Genomic DNA, 24,644 nt, shown 5'->3' with positions numbered 1-24,644 from the left:
AGCAGATTAAATTGTTTTTATTCTTTTTTAACATGGAGGAAAAATAGGCTTTGTTGGGGTTTCTAGACAACTTTAATGTGTCATAATCAAATGAAGCCAGAAAGTAAGTTTTGTTGCTCCTCGCTTGCCCATTTCTTCTCCACCAGGAAAAATACATTTGTGAAATTCATCATAAATGTCTACAAGGGCAGGGCTACTCATACATTCCATGGATGCTTGAGGCACTGCTAAGGGGCCATGCTGGTTCTTGTTTGTTTTCCTTTGAGACAGGGAAATACAAGTAGAGAGAGATGACAAAAATAATCACAGTAATTTCTGAATCCTTCCTGCCCATTTAACAAAAGGAAAGAATTCAGAATCTTGGATCTCTGGTTTTGTGCATTGCTTTTTTTGCCCTGATCATCCCTCTTCCCTTCTGTAAGCAATTTTATCCCACAAGCACTTTTTATTTTTTTTTCTTTACTTGTATGTAGGAGATGACGTAGCTCTGAAATCTTAAGCGACCTGTGTGTTGATATATGTGTTCTGCCAATCCAGAGAATAAGTTTGTAGAACTAGAACTTGAATGAGAGGAGTGCCTTTACAGGGAGCTTAAACTGCCCTGAGGACAGTAAAGGCTTCTTTGTTGCTTTGGCCCTGAAACTGATTAGCACTGCAGTGTGATAGTGTGTAGTATCAGGGCATTAAGGAAAGGTCTTGTGTGTATATGATGGATGTTGTAAGGGTCCCGTAAGGTTTCTGAATAGAAGGAAAAATGACATCTCACTTGTTCTCCTTGTAATGTGAGATATCCGTTGGCAGTACTTCTAAAAGAGGAAGAACCCATCTTTGGCTGTATTTGTTTATCTTCTTGATGTGTGAGATAGTTCTCTGCCGGTTTATTCTTGGAGATCCATAGGGCCCAGACCCAAGAACTGGTTCACTATCAAAGAGGGGACAGAGAGAGAGCTTGAATCTTCTGATGTTTACCACGGTTTGAGAGCTCCCATAGGAACTTGGCATTGAATCGGTTGACACAACTATTGCCTGTTGTAAGTGTTCCTACATCTAAGCCTTCAAAGACGTGGTTGGGTTTTGTTTGTTTGCTGTAAATAGTGATCCTCAGCTTGTGCTACACATATTGTTGTGCATTTGCTTTTCCTTGGTAGAGGATTGAGTCAGGGTGAGAGACAGATCGTGATGTTAGAAGACCTTCTATTAATTAAACTGCTATTATTAAGAGAACAAATCCATTATTAGTAGGAGATAGCTATTCACACAGCACATTCATTTGCTCACACAGTTCACACCAGCTCAGTTATTCTTACTGGATTGGAGCAGCACCTGGGAGCCTGCCCAGTGGCCTCCTGAAGCAGGGGTCTTACTGGCTCACTGGTGGCTTTTAGGGAGGTGTCCAAAAAATCTCTCGAGAGGCTCCTTCTCTTGTTATTTTGTGTGTGTGTTCATGTAGTCTTTGCAGATAGCAGCTCCTGCCTCCTTGGTTAGGGTTACACAACCCTAAGGCTGATGGTGTGTGCTGGTGGCCTTGGACAGCCAGCTCCTGCTCTTCTGAGTGTTTGGGTTCTTGTGGGTTTGACAGGGCCACGAGTCTCTGCAGCCTCTCACTTCTGGGGAGGCTTTCATGTGCTGCTGCTCATCATACGTGCCACCTCTCTTTGGCTGCTTTTTTCTGGTAACCACAGAGTCCTCTCACCCAAACCCATGCAGAAGAGGGCACTTCAGTTCAGGAGAACAAAAGCTTTCTGAATGTGAAGTGAAACAATCCTGAGACATTGCTGCCATTCCTCTGAGAAGCGTGTTCCTCTGACCTAAATGTGGGCCAGAGTCTCAGCTGTTACCACATTGCAAACAAGCACAGGGAATAGGTGCCTTATTTTGCACTTAGCTACAAAGTTAGAGCAGCATCAACACCTGCACTGTCACCCGGTAAGCCAGATGGAGAGAGCCTGGTTCCAGAGCCTACAATAAATGTACCTATTGCGTGTGAGCAGTTCTGAGTATGTGCTCTTGCCCATGTGAAGTAGAAGGTGACTTTGCTAACCATATAAGCAGGAGCTGTAAACGAGCCCCATCTCCTCTGAGATACCCGTATACATCACAGAGATTAACTGTAGAAATTAAGGGCCAGGCTTTGTCCACGAGCAGAGCCTTCCCTCCCTGGCAAACCAGTGCAGATGAGGCTGTGGCCGCCAGGGTCAGGCCTGTGGCTCCTGCAGGAGCTGGCAGGGCAGCTGTGGGGCTGGGGGCGGCTGGGCTGGGTGGTGGGAGGCTGCCCCGGGACTGGCTTCCCATCTGGCATCTTTAAAAGGATTGCGGATCGGGAATGAAAAGGAAGATGCAGCTGGTGAACAGGTTGGTGTTTTTTTTTTTTTTTTTAAGAGATTTCCCTCACAAGAGGGACCTTTGGTTCCTCACTTATTATTTAAAGGGTAGCAGCAGGGCTTTATTTCACTGATGTTAATTGGCGCGTTGTCCTGCTTCTTTGTTTTGTTCTAAAATAAGTCATTCTGGCATCTTCAACTTGTGGCATTCGTTAACCTGTGACGGGAATAGGACAAACTTGTGGCTCACAGATCCCACACAGACCTGTAATCAGGACCTGTACAGTGTTTGAAACACTCCAGTTTTCCTCAGTCTTGATGCATCTACATTGACACTTCATAATATGCAAACTATGGATTTGCATTTGAGGTGGCTTGCTTTCCTGGCCTGCAGAGCAGACAGCTTAATGTGCATCATGACATGAATTTCACAGTATATTTTTATGTTCGTTTTGAGAAAATTCCTAAATGCATCTGTGGCTACTTTTCCATTCAAATCCAGTGGATTCTAGTCTGTCTATGAGTGACTTGTATCGTTAGAATATATGAACTTGTAGTTGTTCCCCAAGTGTGCAGATCTAAAACTTGTGAATGTTACAAGTGAAGTGATTTATTTGTGTGGCAAGATTGGATGTACTATTTTTGTTTTCTGTATTTTCCATTTCTTATATTGGGAATAGGGATATTAAAGAGAAGGACTTACCCTTTTCATATAAGTTTTTATAAAACAAGCTAGCTTATGTCTTCCTTTGATACAAAAGCAAGTAACGACTTTAGATTTTATATTCAAAATAAGGGAGGTTTTTGTCAAAATCTTCCAAAATCTATTAAACGGTAGAATTTTTGTTGTACAACCAGAAGATACAATAGGTAAAATTTAACCAGTAGTATACCTTACTACGTGTAATTTTAATGAACAATCTGCAAATAAGGTAGAAATATGAATCCGAAAAAAAAAAAATCAGGATGTTTAGCAATTAAAGGCATCTATGAAGCTGCATGTCTGCCATCTGCTGTTCAGTATTTTTCAGCCAGTCTGAACTGTTCAGAGCTTAGTGGTGGTGTTTTGTTTTGTTTTGTTTTTTTTAACTGTTAAAGTCACAGAATCACAGAATTTCTAGGTTGGAAGAGACTTCAAGATCATTGAGTCCAACCTCTGACCTAACGCTAACAGTCCCCACTAAACCATATCCCTAAGCTCTACATCTAAAAGTCCTGTTATGCTTCTGAGTATTTCTGTGTATGCATGCCTGTGATAATCAAGTGACAAACTATTAGAACACTCGTTGGCATAATCAAAGTGAAATCTGTGGAAATAACATCCTTTCCAGCCTTTGGTAGCAGGGTTGGAAAACACATCGTTTTTCCCAAAATAATTAAGTTACTGATCATCTGTTTTCCCCTTTGGTAATTATTAGCATTTCTTTATGACTGTCAATGACTTGAGAGTAAGTGCAGTTTCCATCATGATGTTTCACCATGAAACATCTAAAGTAGCCTAAATTATAAAATTCTAAATTAGCTGTGAAGCCCAGACTTTTATATTTTCTTCAATAAATACCAGTTTTGTTTTTGGAAAAAGGATCTTTACTCCGTAGTTCAGGACTGCACAGAAAATATTTTCAGAAGGAATATCTTAGTCCTTCATGAAATAATCACACTATTAAATGTGGCATCTCAACATAAAAATAAGAAATTGGAGTACTGAAATCCAATACTATTTTAGATTGGAACAAAGCTACAATTAGAATATTTTACAATTATTTTCATAGTAAAAATATTTCATGTTAAATATGTAAAACTTGTAGGGGAGGGAAGAGTGGAAGTATTAATAGCTGGCATAGAAATTATAATATTAAAGATCAAACTTTGTCTCAGAAGTGAATTGATTTTTTTCTATATGTATATTCTTTCCTAATGAAATGTGTCATACTGAAACGCTGTGCTTAGCATTTTGTTTGAATGGAAATGACTTTGCTGCAAATCTTCCCTCATTCAGCTTCTGTTGTGCTGAGTAAGCAGATACAGGGTTTTCCTAGCCTATTTGTAGCTTGTGTATAACAACTGGCAACATCTGAGTGATCCCTACACCATACACTGAAGTATATATGTACACTACATAGATCAGTGTTAATGATGTGAAAAAAGTGACTGAGGGCACTCGTAAGCACTGTTAGCTAGATATTACTGCATTTTATTGCAGAAAGACTTTTTTTTTTTTTTAATAACAAAGTGGTTTAAATGTGGTTTCCCAATTTAAAGCATGGAGATTGGTATTGTTCAGATTTTCAGTCTCTGTAGCACTGGTGGCACGAGTGTGTGCCTGCTGGAGCCCTCAGGCTCCTCTGTATTATAGACAATATACTCTTGCACCAGAAACTGCTGTTACTGCTTCTGCCTATTTTTCCTCTGTGATTTTTTTTTGTTGCAGTTCGTATCCCCAGCTGTTTCTTCCTTTTCATTTATTTTTTCCTCTGTTAACCCTTACAGCTCCAGTACTTCTGTGTTTCGTAGCTGTGCAAGGGGATCGCTGGAAATACAAAGGCAGATGTATCAGCAGTCCATTCAGTGTGCACAGATCTTTGGAGCTAAAACCTCATTCTAACCAGCCTGCATTTAACAAACATTGCTGCTAGGTTTTGTTCTATAAAGAGTTGGAAATCTGGGTAGATGTTCCTTAATGTGGCAAAAATCACACGCCTGACACACAGACTCAAAATTCCATGGCTAATCTGTTTGACAGGCATCCTCTTCCACCCATCCTGTACCTCTCTACCCTGCCTGCAAGACATCAGGCCCGAGTGTATGCCCATTATGAAACATTTTGACCCAAACGGTTACGATCTGGTCAAGTTACAGGTAGTTGTACTACAGATCACTCTGACTGATCTCGTTTTCTACAGAAGTAACAGAGATGAGAATGTAAACTGTGTGAAATAGAGGCATATCCCAATGTTGATTACACTGTTTGTAGTTCAGGTTTATGTTTTAACATACATTTCTCTTATTATCATTTCCATAGAGCAACTACATGGTGTTCATGGCAGAACTGTTCTGGTGGTTTGAAGTGGTGAAGCCATCATTTGTACAACCTCGTGTTGTTGTGCATCCCCAAGGTAATTGTAAAGGATTGGTTTTAATGTGTATGTTTTTAATATGTATGTGTTCAAATTACCATAGTGTTCACAAATACAGTGAGTATTTTAGTTAACGGGATTTGGCAGTGTACCACCCCCTTAAAGAAGGAGCTATGTACTCTGTCCTATGTTAATCTTCATTTTATCTTATAAATCATAATTAGATTTTGTTGTTTATTACCAAAGCCTTATTTAAATTATTGTGGTATAATCACTTGCAAATTTTCCTGACCAAAACAAGCCTAGAATCCATTTATGTCCATGCAGGGATTACAAACATAATGAGCCAAGAACATAATTTAGCCTGAAAACTTGTACTGCTGAGGAGAAGGTACCAAGAGAAAGGGACAAAAATCTAGGGAAAGCAGACAAATAGTTAACTGCAGGCTTGCATTTTGCACCTGGGTGCAAAGGCACAGGCTTCTTTCAGTAAATTCCTAAATATAAAAATGCATCTCTCAAGCAGATCTTGAGATCTGTTAGTAAGTATAGAGTAATGGTTATGTAAACATTCATATAGTAGTAGTACGATTGTGTGGCCAAACACTAGGAAGAGAATCCCATTGTGTAGCTTTAACACCTTTCTTTTCACTTATATACTTTATGACACACAAAAATATGATTTAAATTCTTAGAATATTGCCAACTAATTTAGGATGTGACCAAAATGTTGTTTCCTAGCTGGAAAGTTAAGTCTAAGGGCTTGGGGGAAGAAAAACTTTTATTGGAAAACGATTTCTTTCGGAATAAGTATATTTATTTTTGATTTAAAAAAAAAAAAAAAAAAAAAAGATGGTTTTACTTTTAATTTTGTCTCTTACCGTTTTTTTTATTATTTCTTCCTTTTGCCTTACCTAGTCTTTTTTTTTTTTTTTTTTCATTCTCTATTGTCTTAATCAGTGTCAATATGGGAACTTTGTAGAAAGTAGAGCTGAAGGGAAGTGACTTCACTTTTATCTAAATAATGGAATCTCTGAAAATGTTTTAAATCTTTGGAAGTAATACAGGTTATTTCAGACAGCTTTTCTGCTGTGGATTTTAACTGAATACTAAACTACGATAACTTGAGCTTTGTTCTTCCTGGCAGCTGGAAAAGAGACAGCTTCTGCTCACAGTATGAATGCTAACAGAAGAAATTATGTGGATGGCCCATGTGGTTCTGACTTCGTAGCCAGGTAATGCTGGAGAAGCAGTAGTACTCTTTCATGGTCTTTCAGTCTTTCTTTTGATGGGGTAAAGGAAAACTTTCAGTGATCTGGTTGGAACATAGTGAATGCATTATGTTTATCATTTGAGGACAAAGGTTCATGGATTGTGCCTGAACAGACACAAGAATAAAATTAGGAATTAAATTGAATATTCAGCAAATTTCTTTCTTGCCAACCCAGCTTATCCTGTTCAGCCGTTTGTTTTGTGGTGGGATTTGTTTGCTTGTATTTAGGAATCTGTACTGACTGTGAATTAGGGAATTATATTTCATACAATCATAAAATGCTTTGATCCTGAATCTTTTTACTGTGTGTATCTGAAGTGTTTCACATGTAAATTGAGCATATATGCCAGGAGAAAAAGTACTTTTGGATATACCTTTTGAAAGAGAGGTTCCCAAACCCATTCACACCTTGCAAAGCCCCTGCAAGCAGTCCAGTTAAGAACTTTACACTTCGTTTTTTCCTTTGTTTGTCCTACAGAACTCATCCCTGTTCTGACAAATTCTGTCAGTAACAAAGTATCATTTTCATTGAAATAAATCCACATTTTATCCAAATGTGTACATTTTGTCTGCAGATAATTTTGGCTTCTAAGATGAAGAGGACTTATTGAAAATTCTAAGATAAACATCTGAATTCAATTCCTAAACACACCAGTAGCATTCCAAATTTAACTATCAAGCCTGTAAGTTGCCACCAGTGTGTTTTGTAATATTCCTTGTTTCCCGAGGCACATACAGAGATACAATAAAAATCATTGTGAGCTTTGTATGGTTGGTGGAAAGCATATTGTACTAGCTCATCACAACCCTTGTTTAGTTTCTCTACAAGTGATGGGTATGGTTTGGTGTTGGAGGATTATGAGAGCAATCCATAAGTAGGAGAAGGAGCTATATCTTCCTTCATTAACCAGTGTATTTTATACAACTTGGTGTTACTTCACAGCATCGTATGACAAAGAAGGGACCTAAGAAGTTATTTCAGATGCTAGAAATGTAAAACACACAGGCTGCAGTTCCCCATCAGCCGAGACAGCAGGATGGCTTGGTCCTGGCCTTCCTCCTTGTCCCAACTGCATGGTCCTGTCTGATTCAGCTTTTGATGTTGTCATTTTAGTACACTGACAGAAAAAAAAACAAAACAGTCAGAAAAAGTGAATATTTTCTGCTGGCTTAGCTACTGACATGACTCAGAGCAGACTCCAGCGGAGAGCCAGCTCCAGCGCAGAGGAGGAGTGGGTCTGAGGCAGTGAGCAGTTCCAGTGTCTGAGGTTGCCATGGAGCCACAGTCATGGTGCCAAAATCAGTCTTTTTGTGAGGGAAAATGAAGCGTATAGATTTTCTTTGTGGCAGAACATATTTTGAAAGGCTGCTGGATGAAATTTTGAATGCATACTTTTCTTTTAAGATAACTATAAACATTACTTCTATGATTTAATAGTTTTTGCAAAAATCTTAAGTGCCATTTAAAGCAGATAACTTATTTAGCTAATGTGTAGCTTTTTTAAACACCAAAAGAACAGGAATTGACAAGAAACTATTTTGAATAATTGTAATATATAATTATAGAAAATGCTCCTGTACAATGTAAACTAACAATATTTTTCCTAAATTGACATGAATATTCTTCCCACAAATATTCTTCAGAAACATTTCTAAGCATACTGTATGTAAACTATAAAAGCTCTAAACAAATATTTTGAAATTAATGATTTGAAAAAGAGAGTTTGGGAGTGTGCTTTTAAAATTCAGTGAACAAGATTCAGAACATGAAAGAATTTAATTCAGCTCGTTTTGAAGTTTAGTTTCTTTACAAGCATTTTACATTCAAAAGCATGTGTCTTTATGGCTTAATACGGCTTTGTTGTCCTGGTCCTGAGAAGTGCCTGGATCACAAATCACTGAATTATGAAAGCCTATTCTGGATTAAAACAACTAGTCTATTACAGACCTTCTCTGTGAACAAGAACAACAAAAAAATCTGTTTTAACTAGAAACAGAGAAAATCTTTGTAATTAGTGTTTTAGTAGTGAATATATTTGTTCTATTTATTAAGTCATGTCTGTCGCAAAATCTCCATTATCCACTCCTAGTGCATATTGCAGTTCAGACACAATTTGAAAATTTCAGGCTAAGCAACTGAAAAGAGACATGTATAACAAGTGAGTGTTACCTGCTGCAGTCACTCAATTTTTATTTTGTCGCTAAAATCAAAACTAAAAATGAGAACCTTCTAACAATGACATTTATTTGAAGTACATCGGGAGACATATATGCTAACATTGCTCTGTGGCCATTCGTGTAGTAGAAATACCTTTTTGACTTTGTGTCTATGCATTGCATCTAGTTAAAGGTAATAACATAGTATGCTCCTTCTAATTAATAAAGTAATGCTTCAAGAGGAGAACTACACCTTACTTTCTCCCCTGTCTTAAAAAAGAAATCTCCTTTGTTGACCCAGGACAAGAAGTCTGGCTGCCCTTTTGTAACATGGCTTTTGATGTATTCCTACTAAGTTAATGTCTCTTGCTTTATAGATTGGAAAGTCCAACTTACACACCACCTCACCAACTGCATACACCCCAGCAGCCTTATTCATCTGTCCCAGGTAATAATTTACAAGTGTGTAGAAGGGGTAATAAGGCAAGGTGTCATCTTCTGAGTATATTGCTATGTTGTTTATATTTCTTCAAACCTTGTTTAAGCAGAAGTTACTGGGAGAGATTGACATGAAAGGCTTGTGAATGAGTTCTGTGATCCACAAAACGTACAAATGGGAAGCTTGTGTTTGTACCTCTTGTACATGTTGTAATTTTTTTTTAATTTGAATTCTGTTTTCATTATGTGGAACGTGGGTTGCAACAATTATCTGTAGTATATTTGGTAGTACTTGTAGTATATTTTAATCAATAGTAAATTCTCTGAGGGATATAGTATATATACAGGATGAAATTAATTGACTCAATTGTTCTATTCTTAATATAAAAGCTTTTTTTTTTTTTTTTTTGCCATTGCAGTGCACTAAGTAGTGAAATAAACTAATTTGTTAAAGCAACAGACTATAACGTTAAAATGATTTTTCATAGCAGTTACCTTGGGTTCTATTTTAATTTCACTTAGGAGTCATCAGAAGGTCCACGTCAATGTCTTATGTAGATGGATATGTGGGGACATGGCCAAAAGAAAAAAGGCAAGTAGTCCTATCATAAGAGCTGCTTAAAAAGTGATAATGTATTGGTCATAAACAGTAGTAAACTCTCCATTGTGGCTTGAATTTCCAAAATCTTGTAACAACTTGCAGAAGTAGAAAAACAAAGAGAAAACTGCATCATGGATTCAGAACTAAGTAATAAGAAAAAAGCTTCAGAAATAAACCATCAGTCTTTTACATTGAGATGAGGTATTCTTGCATTAAATGTTTGAATTATTGGCATTAAATATGTTTACACTTACCTATTGCAATTAACCGAATGAGGTAAGAGTCACGTTGCTAAAGAGCTCACTAGTATCAAAAATTGTATTACTGTATGTAAGAATAATCAGGCTGGATGTTTTGTTTTTTCAGTTAGACCCATCATAAACTCTTCATGCGTAGGATGTAAACTAAAGTTCAGATGGTAAGAGTTAGAGTGAGGGATTATTCAGCAAATCTAAATTGTCTTTTTATACTTTTCTTATCTAGCATGGTAATTCCTGTATTCCTAAAGTGCCCAGAACTTATCCCAAACTGCTAAAAAGCATTGTCTGGCTCTGAAGAAAACACAAACAATAAAATAGAATATAACATTTTAATTACTTTATTTGCATATTAACCTAGTCAAAATACAATACATAACAGTCCGTTTAATACTACAGTCTTAAAAGTAATTGAAAACCCGAATGTGAATATATTGCTATTACTAATCGTGAGCTGGTCAGTTATTTCCTTTATTCTTATCTCATTAGGTCATCATTGCATGGAGTTTCATTTGACATTTCTTTTGACAAAGAAAAAAGCATTCCAGTATCTACTCCAAACAGAGGTATTACTAGATCTGTGAGCAATGAAGGCCTTACAGTAAACAGCAACCGTGTGCCCAAGCATATTAGAAAAAATCTGTCCTTCAAACCTGTAAATGGAGAAGAGGAAAATCAAGATATTGAAGAGGAAAAGGATGTTATAACTCATAAAGACGCAAAGGCCAATCAGTCTCTTACCATAAATCAAAGAAATGCCAATGAAAGCCATCACTACAGGTTTCCAAACGGAGCTTTGCAAAACAGAGCAGTTCTGGATGATTTTGGCAACCAGATTGAGACACCAACCATTGAAGAGGCTTTGCAGATAATTCATGACACTGAAAAATCTCCCAGAGTTATCCCACCAGACCAAATTACAAATGGATTCTTTCTTCACAATCAGGAAATGAGCATCTTGAATTCAAACATTAAACCAAATCAGTCTACTCCTGATATCATCACAGACACAAAAGGTGCTCTAAGTCCTGTGACTGACAATACAGAAGTAGATACTGGAATACATGTTCCTTCAGAAGATATCCCAGAGACTATGGATGAGGATTCTTCTTTGAGAGATTACACTGTAAGCATGGACTCTGACATGGAAGAACCATCCAAGTTTCTTCAGGATTATGACATACGAGCTGGCAATCACAGAGATCAGTTAAGTCCCTGTCCCAGCTCAGTAAGTACCAAATCACAGGCAGGCAGCAGTGCTTCTTCAAGTTCAGGAGTTAAAATGACTAGCTTTGCAGAGCAGAAATTCAGGAAGTTGAATCACACGGATAGTAGAAGCAGTGGAAGCAGTTCTCAGAAAACCACACCAGAAGGTTCTGAGCTGAACATTCCTCATGTGGTTGCTTGGACTCACATTCCTGAGGAGGCACCTGTTCCCCAAGGAAGAGACACTACACAGTTGCTAGCTTCAGAAATGGTGCATCTCAGGATGAAGCTGGAGGAAAAGAGGCGAGCAATAGAAGCACAGAAGAAGAAAGTTGAAGCTGCGTTCACTAAGCAGCGGCAGAAAATGGGAAGAACAGCATTTCTTAATGTTGTGAAAAAGAAAGGTGACGGAGTATCACCTCTCCGAGAAGAAGCAGCAGGAGCTGAAGATGAGAAGGTATTCACTGACAGTAATCGGTTGAAAGAAAGAGAAACTCTAAAACCAGATGAGCAAACTAGCAAGACTTCAGATCTAATAAAGGAAAACCCTGAAAATTCTCACAACAAATGGTCAAAGTCTCCTGCTACTCCTATGGATGCTGAAAAACAATGGAATTTGGCAAGCCCCTCAGAAGAAAATTTTAACGAAGGAGATATCTTAGAATATACAAAGTCTATTGAAAAACTAAATTCTTCCTTACACTTCCTACAACAAGAAATGCAACGGCTATCCCTTCAACAGGAGATGCTGATGCAGATGAGAGAGCAACAGGCTTGGGTTATTTCTCCTCCTCAGCCGTCTCCTCAGAAGCAAATTCGGGAGTTTAAGTCCTCATCAAGGCAACTGGGAGCTCCATCTCCCATTGCACCTTTCTCACAGGAATCTCCTCGTTCTACACATCAGTCTCCACAGTCATCCAACAGGAAGAATGCCTCTTTTCACATTAAAATGCAAAGGACTCCTAGGCCAAATGAATTGAAAATAACACCTCTCAATCGTACGTTGACTGCCCCGCGGTCCGTGGATAGTCTTCCCCGTTTGAGAAGATTTTCTCCAAGTCAGGTTCCCATTCAGACAAGATCATTTGTTTGTTTTGGAGATGATGGAGAACATATAGGTGAACCGCAGGTAAGGGGAAATCTTTTGAAGGAAGTCAAACCTACGGAAGAGGTAGCAAAAGAAGAAGGACCAAAAGCACTGAAAAAGAGTGAACAGAAGTTGGAGGAAAAGGAGATCAAACCTCTTGAATCTAATGTTTCTGAAGTATTATCTCAGCCCATCACAGAAACTGTCTGTCTCACCCCAAATGAAGATCAACTAAGCCACCCAGTTTTACCAACAGCCGCTCCCAAAACAGCTAGCTTAATTGAAGTTTCCCTATCAGATTTGAAGCCACCAGAAAAAAATGAAGTACCTGTTGAGAAATATGAAGGTGAGAGTGATAGAGAACAATTTGAAGATGACCAGAAAGTGTGTTGTGGATTCTTTTTTAAGGTAAGAGCTGCTACTCAGCTTCCTTTGAAAGGCAACTTCTTAATTCAGATACGGCGTTTCAGTGATGACTTTCCATTGAAGTCAAAGGAGATAGTTTTGCAGTCCTAAATGTGCACATGTACCTCTCGCACCTGGTGACTCCTAAGAGTGGTCAGATTCTAGCACACCACAATTCTGAGTGTGCTAGAGTACTCCTTTCCTTCTATAGTCATGGAAGAGTGCTTGGGGTTTTGGGGGAGAAAGATGCATGCTGAATGTAGATTGCTTTTTAACAAAAGACCTTAATTAAATATGCTCACTTTTCACTCTCACTTCCCGATTCCACACCCAAGTGTAACTGAAAGCTTGTAAAGTACATGTACATCCTGGGTTTTTCAAGATGAGGAATGTCTCGGAGTTGCACTTCAGAGAGCATTTTTTCCCTCTACTGTCTAGCTGAGGGAGAATAGTCTTTTGAGACTCCCTTTTGAAGCTGGCATTTGGAACACTCCCTGTTGTCTTATTAAAGAGTTATATTCAGGCAGGCTTATAACTATAATGTACATTATTAAGAGAGAGGTCTAGACACTGGAAGCTATCAAGATTTAGAATTTCCTTCTTGGAGTACCCCAAAATCTTGCAACAACCTTTGCTCTGCTTGTCTGGGACCATTGCTTTGTTCTAAGAAAACACCTGAATTGATCAGCCAAAATTACCTTTATATGATGCATACTTATTGCTTTTTGTAATAAACTGTCTTCCTCTCCATAAACAGAATCTTCCAAAGCTGAATGCAGTTTTTGCAGTGTGGAATCTGACTCTAAAGTAGAATATTTCACCTGGAAGTTCTTCCATGTGTCCAATATGTTTATATATATATATATATATATATATATAAAATATATCATGGTTGACTTAGGAAGTAAAAATTCCTTTATGGAAACTTTTTAGTAGTCCTAAGAAAAATCTCTTGAAATAAAGTTATTTCCAGTATGTCATCTTATGTTAGGATACTGCAAGCCAGTCTACAGAATTAAGTGTCTAATCTCTTTGCAAAATCAGTTGATAAATGTAGAGATTTTAATAAATCATGTCCTTTTCCTTCCAATACTGTTTCTGCTAGGATGATCAAAAGGCAGAAAATGATATGGCAATGAAACGAGCAGCATTATTGGAGAAGCGTTTGAGAAGGGAAAGAGAGACTCTGCTTCGAAAGCAGCAGCTGGAAGCAGAACTAGAACATAAGAAAGAAGAGACAAGGTAAAACTAACTACGTCCTGCTTCAACTGACCAGTAACCCTGAACAAAAAAATGACATAGCAGAAAGTGCTACTTCCTTGTTCAATAATTGCATCTTAATATGCAAGGATATTTAATCCTAGAGTCAGATGTGCTGAGGAGCCCAGCTGAAGACACGTGCCAGCTGGTCCCATGAAATCAGCAGGTGGCATCAGTCTGTAGCTTAGATTCAACATGAACCCTGCTTCCCTGATTGAAGCTCCTCAGACTGTTACCATGCCTTGCACTTTATATTCTGAGGGAGAGCTTATCACTTTGGGCTTCAGTCTTCACAAGTGCACAATGGCAAGTTCCTCTTACAGATGTCCAAGAGTATTAAAGTTCTGAGAATTTAATGCCTGTATTTTCCTCGCTGGCAATGTGCTAGCTGTAACTGTTACCCTGTAACGTTCTGACTGTTGGATGTATTTGATGGGGTTTTTTTTAGACGAAAAACAGAAGAAGAACGTCAGAAGAAGGAGGATGAACGAGCACGGCGAGAATTCATTAAGCAGGAATATATGAGAAGGAAACAGCTAAAGCTTATGGAAGAGATGGATACTGTCATAAAACCACGTTCCCTGTCAATCAAGCAAAAAAAGCCCCGTCCAAAATCTATTCATAGGGATCACATTGAATCACCTAAGACACCAGTCAAAGGTCCACCAGGTAACCAGTGTTCATGTGGAAGAAGAGTCTGTTCATGCTAAAACACCAGCCTGGGTTTTGGTACTAACAAGCACGTGCATTTATTAGTGCCTTGTGCCAAACTGAAGTTGCACGTGACAAAACCAGAAAGCAAAATTTGCCAATAGGAATGAAAAGATGAATGTCACTTACCTGTTACGCATGCATGCATATATCAACAAACAAAAAGGTTAACTGTATTGACCCAATGGAAGCATCAGTGTATGTGACAAGTTTCATACATGCCCATGTATTATTCCCAGTCACTAATCTCTTCTTACACCTGTAGAGCTAAGAATGAATAACACTTGGCAGAAAAGAGATCAATAAATAAAATGGTCATTATAAGGTAAGAGTACTTGAGCTCCTGCTTAATACGGACAGAATTAAAATCATGTTTTCATTCTATTTTACTCAGCTACTGCATGTGTTGTTATGAGCCTAGCAGCACTAACTGTATGGAAAACTGTAACATCCTTTTAGATACCAAATGACTGCAGTAATAACTAAAAGAAGTGTTGCCAATTTACAAAAAAATAACCAGAGTGCTCAGTGATCCTTTTTGTTATAGCATCATATAGCTGCATTTTCTCTAGCTGCTTCCCTCCATCTTCCAGTGTAATTTATTCTCTTAACATCTTCCAAGAGTCCATCCCTAAGCTTTAAATTAAGTCTCTTAAGCTCTTTTATGAGAGCTTTTTAACTTTGATTTGCGTAGTGCCCATGTACCCATGTCCACGCCTCATGTTAATGCTTAGTTACAGACTATCCCAGATGGCTGCAAGTGGCTGGGTGTCCAAAAGTGTTCAGATAAAGCATGCCACATATGCATGTAGGTATATCATGTATGGGAGTAAGAGTCACGTGTATAAAAGCACTTAGAAACTTTCTTATGCTGGTGTTGGGTATAATGAACAGACTCTACTACTTGCATAGGTTTATAAGCTTTAACTTTGTTTTTATCCAGGTTCACAGCTTTATCGTGTTTTTTCAGTATCTAGTCTTTCGTTGGCGTCGCTGAATACAGGGGACAATGAGAGTGTGCAGTCAGGCAAGAGAACACCAAGGTAAAGCTAAAATAAACATTTTATTTAATAAAATTTGATAATCACCTACATAAAATTAGCATTAATTTTAAAGAGGTGATGTCTATATTTTTCCTACTCCAAGAGCAGGCATGTTTTTCTGATGTGAAATATTGATTGATTCCCCTGTTGAGTATTAGGGAACCAAGCCATGATAATTTGTTTTACAAATTTTACCAAGTAAACCAGTTGGGTGGCTATAAATGAGATCAAAATAAAATGCTATTCACACAGCCTCTTTAATTCACCTGTTTATAGTTAAGTCTCAGCTTGTGGTTATTTTATTAAACCTGTACACTACATGCAGCTATACAGCTTCTTTTCTTCCTTAACAGGGCAACTTCAGTTCTGTTATTTCCCCTTAGCAGTAGTACAAGTATTAAGTGTTAACTGTAATTTCAGGCTTTTCTGAACACAAGAATTTATCTTGTATTAGAAATCATCTGAAAATGAACTGAGATAAAAAATAAAACATTCTTAAGTACAAAATCTATAGTATAGTTCAAACAAATAAAAATACTATTGCTGTATAATTATTTAATTTTATTCAAATAAATACTATTCTTTAATAGAAAAGAAATGGAAGAAAGGCAAACTAGCAAAAGGGGTTTAATCACGAGTATTGCCATGTTACTTTATCATGTCATGTTTTCATGGCCAGTGTATATGCCCCATCAATTCCAACATGCCTGCAGCTGTTTCCAATTGACCTTTCCATTTCCCTGATATCTTGAGAACTGACTTTCAGGTTATTACGTAAAAAAACATTAACGCAGTGATCCAAGTACCCTAGCATCTCTCAGCATCTCTTACAAATGATCAGCTTTATTTAAAAGGGGGGTTTCTTACAGCCATATTATCTGTTGGAAGAGGCTTGATGTCGCTTACATGGACAGACTTGACAGGAGATGACCCCTATCTCTGTAGATTTAGTTGTGCTATGCTCTACTACAGCTATAATGAACAATATCTGGCTTTAGATTCATTTCAGGGTTTGGGATTTCTTTAAATGTAATTCAGAACAAATTGCCGAGTAGAAAAGTGTTAGAAAAATTTTCGCTATCTTTCCAGAGCCATACTATAACATCCTCTTCAAATCAGAATTGTCTTTCAGTGATGACACAGAGTGAATTTCAGTGATATGTTTGAAGGTCTCCTTCATGCATCACTCAGAATAGTTTATACAGAACACTAACTCAGTTATCCATTAATTTCTTCTGTTAATGTTATGCATTTAAGTCTACAGCATATGATTCAAATTATTGTGTTCTATGTTAATACACTCTGCTTTCTTTTCATGTTAAAAGGCTTCTTTTCTGACAACTGTAGTGTTTTAAGTAAATTTTAAAATTAATGTTTAGGTCGGAATCAGTGGAAGGATTCTTATCTCCGAGTCGTTGTGGTAGTCGTAATGGAGAAAAAGATTGGGAGAATGCATCTACAACTTCTTCAGTTGCCTCTGCTACAGAATACACAGGTTGGTGGCAACAATATTTAGAAAAGAACCTGGCTATTAGTAGTTCCATGCATGAAAATATTTCAATTATCTGTGTTTGGAATTTTTAAACTTATTTTAGGATCCTTCCATAGAAATGTAACTTTCACCTATCTAAAACAGGCAGTAATAATGCAAGATGAAAACTTTAAATCCAAAATAAAAGTACTGACTCAGTAGCATTCATGATAATCAGAATAAACTGCAGTTAGGCTCAGAACAGCAAATGGACCCACCAGTTACTCTGCATTTTAGTAGTCTCTCTAGAAAGGCAAGAGGAGTCGAAATTTAAGTTCAATTCAGAATAGAGTTTAAAAAAAAATAAAAAAAGGCAGAAAACAAATTGGAATGGGAAAATCTGCCTAGTAATGTGGATTTAAATATTCTGCACCTTTTATTTTGTTGTTTACAAAAACTTAAAAGTCTGACTTCTAGGGAGATCAGCTTTGAATGATGGACCTGCATAGCTTTATCTGTGCTGGCAAATGATTATTAATAACAAAAGAATGTCATTTTACTTGCTTGTGAAATTTGTGATCTCTAGTCTTATTCATAGGTTTGTATTTTTATGCATGCAAAATATGAAGGGATTTCAATTAACTATTTGTTGGCTTATTGATTAACACAGCTGATTTGTCATTCCTCCTTCACAGGACCAAAGCTGTTCAAAGAACCCAGTGCTAAATCCAATAAATATATAATTCAGAATGCCTTGGCACATTGCTGCTTGGCTGGAAAAGTAAATGAAGGTCAAAAGAAAAAGATACTGGAGGTAAGGGTATTTTTCCCTTAAAAACACACTAGTCAAACCACAGTTAAGGTACTAGAAAAACATTCGAGCATAAATACAAATATCAGAAGGAATCTTCTGAGTTTATGTCAGCTCTTACTAAAAGGTTTGAGGAATTTGTGTGACTTGTTTCCTTTGTGGACAGAAAGGTTCTCTAGTACTGTAGAAACAATAGCTATTGCCTTGTACATGCAGCATGGGAGGCTGAATTAACTGACATGTTAATAATAGCTACTGTCTGTTTAATGTGGGAACTTCAATATCATTTGTTTGCAAACTTTGTTTCCCTAACGTGAAAAATATTTGTTTTATGCATATGGATCCTCAGACTGAGACCTTTAGAACTAAAGATACTTTTTTGGAAATAACAAGTGAGATATCAATACAGACTCTTGTAGTTGGAGTAACTCAGAGCATAATAACCCCCAGAAACCTCAGGAAAGATCAGCTGTAAAGTGGTTATGCTTAACTCTAGAATGCAGCGTACATCACTTGGCTAAAACTGTATGTGTTCAGAGCACATCCCGTAGAAGTTGTGTTGGGTGGAGCAGGGATCTGAAAAAGAACCTTTCCTTAGTACATACCAACTGACTTTATAGTTCGAGTAAACTTGAATGGATTTAGGGATGAGTGAAACCCATTTCAGCACTGGACGGTATTCTAGGCCCATCTAGACATGTTTAAATTTCCTGTTCTTGAAGGTATTAGACTTGCTTACTGAAATGGCTCTAAGAATCTTTATTTGGTCTACAAAAAAAATTGTTGGGATGTCTGTTCTTTAGGGACAACAAGACAAGTGCAGCTGAAATTGTCTAAATAAATAGGATGTCATTTGATAAATACCTACCTTATCAAATTTCAGGTGGTTGAAGCTTAGCAAATCGTAATGCATTAAAATAAGGTATTTTAATAGAAAGACGGAAGTTTCAGCTCTGATAGATTAGAAATTCAAAATGCCAGTCTGACAATTTTGAATGTTTTCTAACTACAATGCAAATTTAATGTTGTGAATCTTTCTCTTTCTTTCTTTTAAAGGAAATGGAGAAATCTGATGCCAATAATTTCTTAATCTTGTTCCGGGATTCAGGCTGCCAATTCAGATCTCTGTACACGTACTGCCCCGACACTGAAGAAATTAATAAATTAACAGGGATAGGTCCCAAATCTATCACAAAGAAAATGATAGAGGGACTGTATAAATACAACTCTGACAGGAAGCAGTTTAGCCACATACCTGCTAAAACTTTGTCTGCCAGTGTTGATGCAATTACCATTCACAGCCATTTGTGGCAAACCAAGAGACCAGTAACTCCTAAGAAACTTCTACCCACCAAGGCATAGTAGATGGGAAAATCTTGCTCCAGACAATTATGATAAACTTGCACTTCATCTTTACTGCCTATAGGAAATAGATTTCTAGTTGCCAACAAGACTCTTAGAACTTAAAACTGGACACCAAGTTCTATTATCATGTCCAACTGGAATGTAAACACAGTGTTTAGGAGTGCAGAAGATATCACTTCAGTGAGTACTTATGAGTGACTATGGAAATGTCTGACTTGTGTGGAGATTTGTATGTGCTAATACAACATATGGAGTATATTTGCTCTGTATTTTGATTAGATACACTGAAGCACTGAATGTTCATATTTAGTGAATCAAACTACATTTTTTTACATCTGTTGCCTTATATGTTTGTATTTGTGCTTGTCTCGAAATATTTTTTCTTTCTCTAAAGAAATACTTAATATCCTCAATACCATTGACCTTTGCATATTGACTCTTACAGTAAAGACTCAAATGATAAGTTAATGACATGTCACTGAAGAACATAAGAATGGGTCTGTTTTGCAAAATCCTATTGTGTGCTGCAACAAAATTAATTCATTCTCCTAAGTATTTATAATTCCGTTTCAATTAAATAATACTGATTTGCTTATAGACTAAACAGTAAGGGGAAAATCCTTGAATTGCATAAAGAAATACTTCCTCCAGGTGAACTATTTAGCAAGTCAGGGTGTAGTTGGATGAAGTAATTATTCCTGTTTTAATAAGTTACCATCTGAGATGTAATGACTATGTGTGCGCTCACAATCCCATTAAAATGCAAAACAAAAAGATTTGGCAGGCCTCTAAAACAGTTGAAGCAAATACGCAGTATTCTACATTGTTGGAGATAGTGAGCACATAGTCAGCTACTGCTCCTCCATGGGAGGAATAGAAACGTGTGAAACACTCAGAACTAGATCCCTGATTTTTGCCTGACAGAACACTAAAAATATTCAGAAGAATCACAGAATACACTAAGTCACAGATCTTTTGGAAGCACTGTATCTAATTCCCGCTGATTTGAAGATCTAGGCCACTGTCCATTCTTCCTGCCTGCAGATCAGATTTAAAACAATTTTTCAGGGAATAGACATCCAATAAGAATTTTTGGTGTCCTAGTAAACTGTTTTCTCAACGTGCTCTAACAGATGATGTCTCGTGACACCTAGCAATTCTAAATACGTATGGCAAAAAAGCCTAAGTGACATTTCAATAAATTTATAATACAACCAGTTACAAAAACAAACTTTAAGCATATTTCAGTATTATTTACAAAGGGCTGCATTTTATTTCAAAACAGTGTTTGATTATTTTATAAATAACTATTCCGTTTCAGTGTTTGTTTCTCTTAATTTGCTTTTAACATAGCACTGTTCTGAAAAGAAAAAAAAAAAAAAACTACAAACTTGAAGCCTCCCCTAAATCTGTGGCTATTTTGATAACGTACACCAGAGGATTTGTTGGGGGAAAAATCTCATTCTCAGGAAAAGACTTGAATGATTTGTGATTCTGTTCTGTTTCAGTGTTGTGACAACTACATTAACATAAGACAGTATTGTGCTATAAGTATGTAGTCCATTCTGTTTCACGGGGAGACTAAAATTAAGTTCATATTTCTCTCATTAAACTGCTTTGAGAGAAACAACGCCTCACTACTATGATGTACTCATTTACTTATATAAGAGATGCACCTGAATGAGATACCATTAAACAGTTTAGAACAGTACTTTTTTAAATTATTATAAAGCCTTAGGCATCAATGCATCTGGGTTATAAACATTTTCTCAAAAATGCTGTCAGTTTTACTGTAATTTATGTTCTTATATTTATGTATATTTGTTAAATCTGTAAAAGAAAAAAAGAAAAAACACTTTAAAATACATGTTTAATATGTATGTGGCTCAAAACTATTTGTGGTTAGCTGATTCCTACTGTTTGCATGTATATCACCAGGATATGTAACTCTTATATTTCAAGTGTATACATATTGTGTATATAGGATATAAATAATATTAAAAAGGGGGGAAGAGGGTTTGCACATTCTGCCTGTTAGACAGTTCCTACAAGTACCATTGTAGGAACACCATGAATAACTCTATGAAATTGTCTATAATATACAGTGATTCAGGAAACAAGGAGGTTGGAATTAACTCTTACACGTGGCGAATGACTTCAAAAGAAGTTTTAGAATGGGAGGCTCTTTATTTCTAAAATCTGTCCTATGGTTTAACTGAAGATTTGCAACACCATAAAGACACACACATCAAGCTAATCAAAGTGAGCTTACATACATGACAGAGAAATTATGTGAGACATTTTAAATATGTCTGAATGTACTGCAAAATTTACATTTGTCAACAGGTTGAAGATTTGTGCAATGTCTAAAAGCAGAATGTGAATAATGCAGCTGAAGAGTCTGTTGCTCGAAGTATAAAGTTTTACTTAATACGGGAAAAGTAAAGCTATATACGCTTTTCCTTTTTAAGCCTGCAAATTTTCTAATTACAGTGGATCTATGGTTGGGATCATGTTTAAAAAATAAAAATAAAAAATAAAAAAATAAAGGAAGCTTTCCATAAAGGCCAGTATTTATCACTGACCTTTTCAGAACACACTGGTGCTTTCATCAGGGGTATTATTATCGTTGCTATGACTGAATTGCCAAACTATCATCTTAGTTTTTGGAGCAAAATTTCATATTCTAACAGTCATAATAGCTACTGAAATCTTTTTTTTTTTAATTTTAGTATGACTGTTAGTTTTTATTATTTGGCTGTTTAAAGCCAAATTCAGCTATTTAATTATGATTTAATGGGCACTGTTGAAAAAAATGTACAGTGTATTGTGTGCTTACTTGTCTACTCTATGGAGCATAGCTTCCATATTTTTTCAGATGCTGTGCTGTAAAATATTGTCATTGCTACTTATGTGGTACAGTGTAGTTTTTCCTTTCATTTAAATAAAAGCATGGCACCAAAAGTCAACTTTTTTGTTCTCTTGCTTACATCTAAACGTAAATTGAAACTATAACAAGTTCACATTCATGGTTAAATTTTTTTCTTACTGTATTTCAGCAATGTAGAAATTTTAGGATATAGCAAAATTTTGATTTCTCATTTTGTTTGTATTGCTGTCTTTCATATGTATTCTAGCTCTCTGATGTTACCAGACTGAGGCTGTTAAAGAATTAGGCTTCTCATTACATTCTTGAGGACAACAAAGAGTTTTCCTGTTCTTTTTAAAAGTGAGTTTCACAATTGTAAGCCAGCTGATAAACTCCTGTACTCTGGGGTGTTGAAAAAAAAAAAAAACAAAAAAACATAGAAACTTGATGGTCAGCATAATAGGATGGCTTCAGAAGGTAAGGTTTTCAAGATTATCTAGCTATATCTTCACACATACAGCTAATAGAGAATATGACATTTTGTGAAAAAATTTGTGCACAAGTTGTGCAATCTTGAACAGCAATAGTATGCAAAAAAAAAAAAAAGGAAGTTTTATTTTCCAGATATGTGAATTAGAAAGTCTTTCCATTCCAAATATTGCCTGTTTTGTTTTTGTGGTGTTGTGCTGGATTGCAGAGCAAGGGCTTCTGTTGAAAAGGGCCATGACATGGCTGCAGTGTCAACAGGCAGGCTGAATTGTTAGGCTAACAGGCAGATAATGAATCCGTAAATTTCAGAGGTACTCAAAAGGGCAGCTTCGATAATACAGGAAATCTGATAGCAGGGCTTTTAGTAGTGAATTGGAAACTAATGTGGATGAAAATGAATAGCCTTACTTCCACCCCTACCCCCTCCAACTGGTTATTTTTTAGCCAGCTCAATCAGTTCCCGTATAGCATCAAAACAGGCTCACGCAAGCAAAGAATTCTGTTGGAACACAAATGGTAATTGCAGCCAGTAAAGCTATTTTTTAGTGGTGGGTCCAGTTCAAAATTTTCAGCTAAAACCAGCCTTTGTACAGAGAGACTCTGGAACAGACTTTTTCTTTACCCGTTGACAAGTAACACCATACTTGACAAACTTCTGATCACGCCCTAGTTAATTTGACTGAGCTGTGTGTCTGAATTTGTACAGCATTTGGGAATCAAAACATGTATACTGCTATGGGATTCAGTGCAGATTTCTGGTACCAACAACTGCAGAATAATCATTTCAGTTACACTTAGAAACTAAGCTTTCAGATCAAGCAGAACACAAAGACAATGTACAAAATCGCTTTTTTTTTTCTTCCCAATCCAGCTATACTGATCAGGCATTGATCAGTACATTAAGGAAAAAAAAAAAAAAAAGAAAAAAAAAAAAGAAAACAGCTTTTCAAGAGCTAAACCTTTAACTACTGAAGTCTTTTCAAATAGGAAGTTACCATTTTTGTGATACTGTTACTACTTTCATGAACCGAACAAAGAGTTGGAAGAATTGCAGCTATAGAGATCTACCTTTATGGCCACAGCCCCTTATGCTGGCTTTTTCATTTACCATTCTAAGCTCTTCAAACCTGAAAATTCTACTGAAATATATATCTTATTCCAGATTTGGATGCCAGAAAAAATCAGTATTTTTATATGCGTGGCAACTTTGTTCATTTATAAGCAACTGGTTGTAAAAGGCAAACTATACCGTCATTCAGAAAAAAAGTATGAAGTGTGTCTGTGTATGCATATGTACAAATGCACGTATACTTTCAGACTTAGATGTTTACATACAGATATAAAACGCACTTCATTTAGACAACCACAGCAAAGTTAGATATGGTAATAAAGTTACTCTAGCTTATTCCTTCTAGAAAGCAGCTACTTTGTTTTATTCAGAATGACTGGTCTGCATATGAGGAGGGAAGCAATATACAATACATACATTTAAGACCTCAATACGGAGCCTTTGGGAGATGGAGTTCTTACCACTAGGTAAGAACTATCATTTCCTGAATTCAAGGACAACACTAATGGACTCAAGACAGAATTGCCTCTGATCAGAAAAGATAAAAACCAGGATTTCAAGAAAGGATGGTAGAACAGAGGTAAGCATTCCACTGGAAAAAATAAATATATATATATATATGTATATTTAAAAGTTTCTTCAGCCTCTTATTCAGCATTATTAAACAACTGGATGTATAAAACTGTAGGGTTAGTGGATAATTCATTATCCATTGACAGATTTATTAACCAAGA

General features: G+C 36.7%; 1 protein-coding gene across 4 annotated transcripts in view; it reads left to right on the top strand.

The window, feature by feature from the left end:
* The window catches only part of CAMSAP2 (calmodulin regulated spectrin associated protein family member 2), a 79,362-nt gene extending 56,910 nt beyond the window's left edge, over positions 1-22,452 (top strand). For 2 of the 4 annotated variants that reach the window (XM_084527626.1, XM_084527628.1), the window contains 11 exons: positions 5,344-5,437; positions 6,546-6,633; positions 9,206-9,276; positions 9,789-9,858; positions 10,614-12,825; positions 13,928-14,064; positions 14,531-14,751; positions 15,737-15,836; positions 17,216-17,331; positions 18,003-18,121; positions 19,175-22,452. In XM_084527626.1, the coding sequence (XP_084383752.1) occupies positions 5,344-5,437; positions 6,546-6,633; positions 9,206-9,276; positions 9,789-9,858; positions 10,614-12,825; positions 13,928-14,064; positions 14,531-14,751; positions 15,737-15,836; positions 17,216-17,331; positions 18,003-18,121; positions 19,175-19,480 (3,534 nt within the window). In that variant the 3' untranslated portion in view covers positions 19,481-22,452. The remainder of the gene's footprint in view (positions 1-5,343; positions 5,438-6,545; positions 6,634-9,205; positions 9,277-9,788; positions 9,859-10,613; positions 12,826-13,927; positions 14,065-14,530; positions 14,752-15,736; positions 15,837-17,215; positions 17,332-18,002; positions 18,122-19,174) is intronic. The other 2 variants (XM_084527627.1, XM_084527629.1) reach the window with 1 other exon arrangement.
* Positions 22,453-24,644: the final 2,192 nt, after the last annotated feature.

This window comes from Aythya ferina (assembly GCF_964211825.1).
Source record: "Aythya ferina genome assembly, chromosome: 8".
Classification (NCBI taxonomy): Eukaryota; Metazoa; Chordata; class Aves; order Anseriformes; family Anatidae; genus Aythya; species Aythya ferina.
The sequence above is the reverse complement of the archived record's forward strand: the minus strand, read 5'-3'. Positions and strand labels throughout refer to the sequence as shown.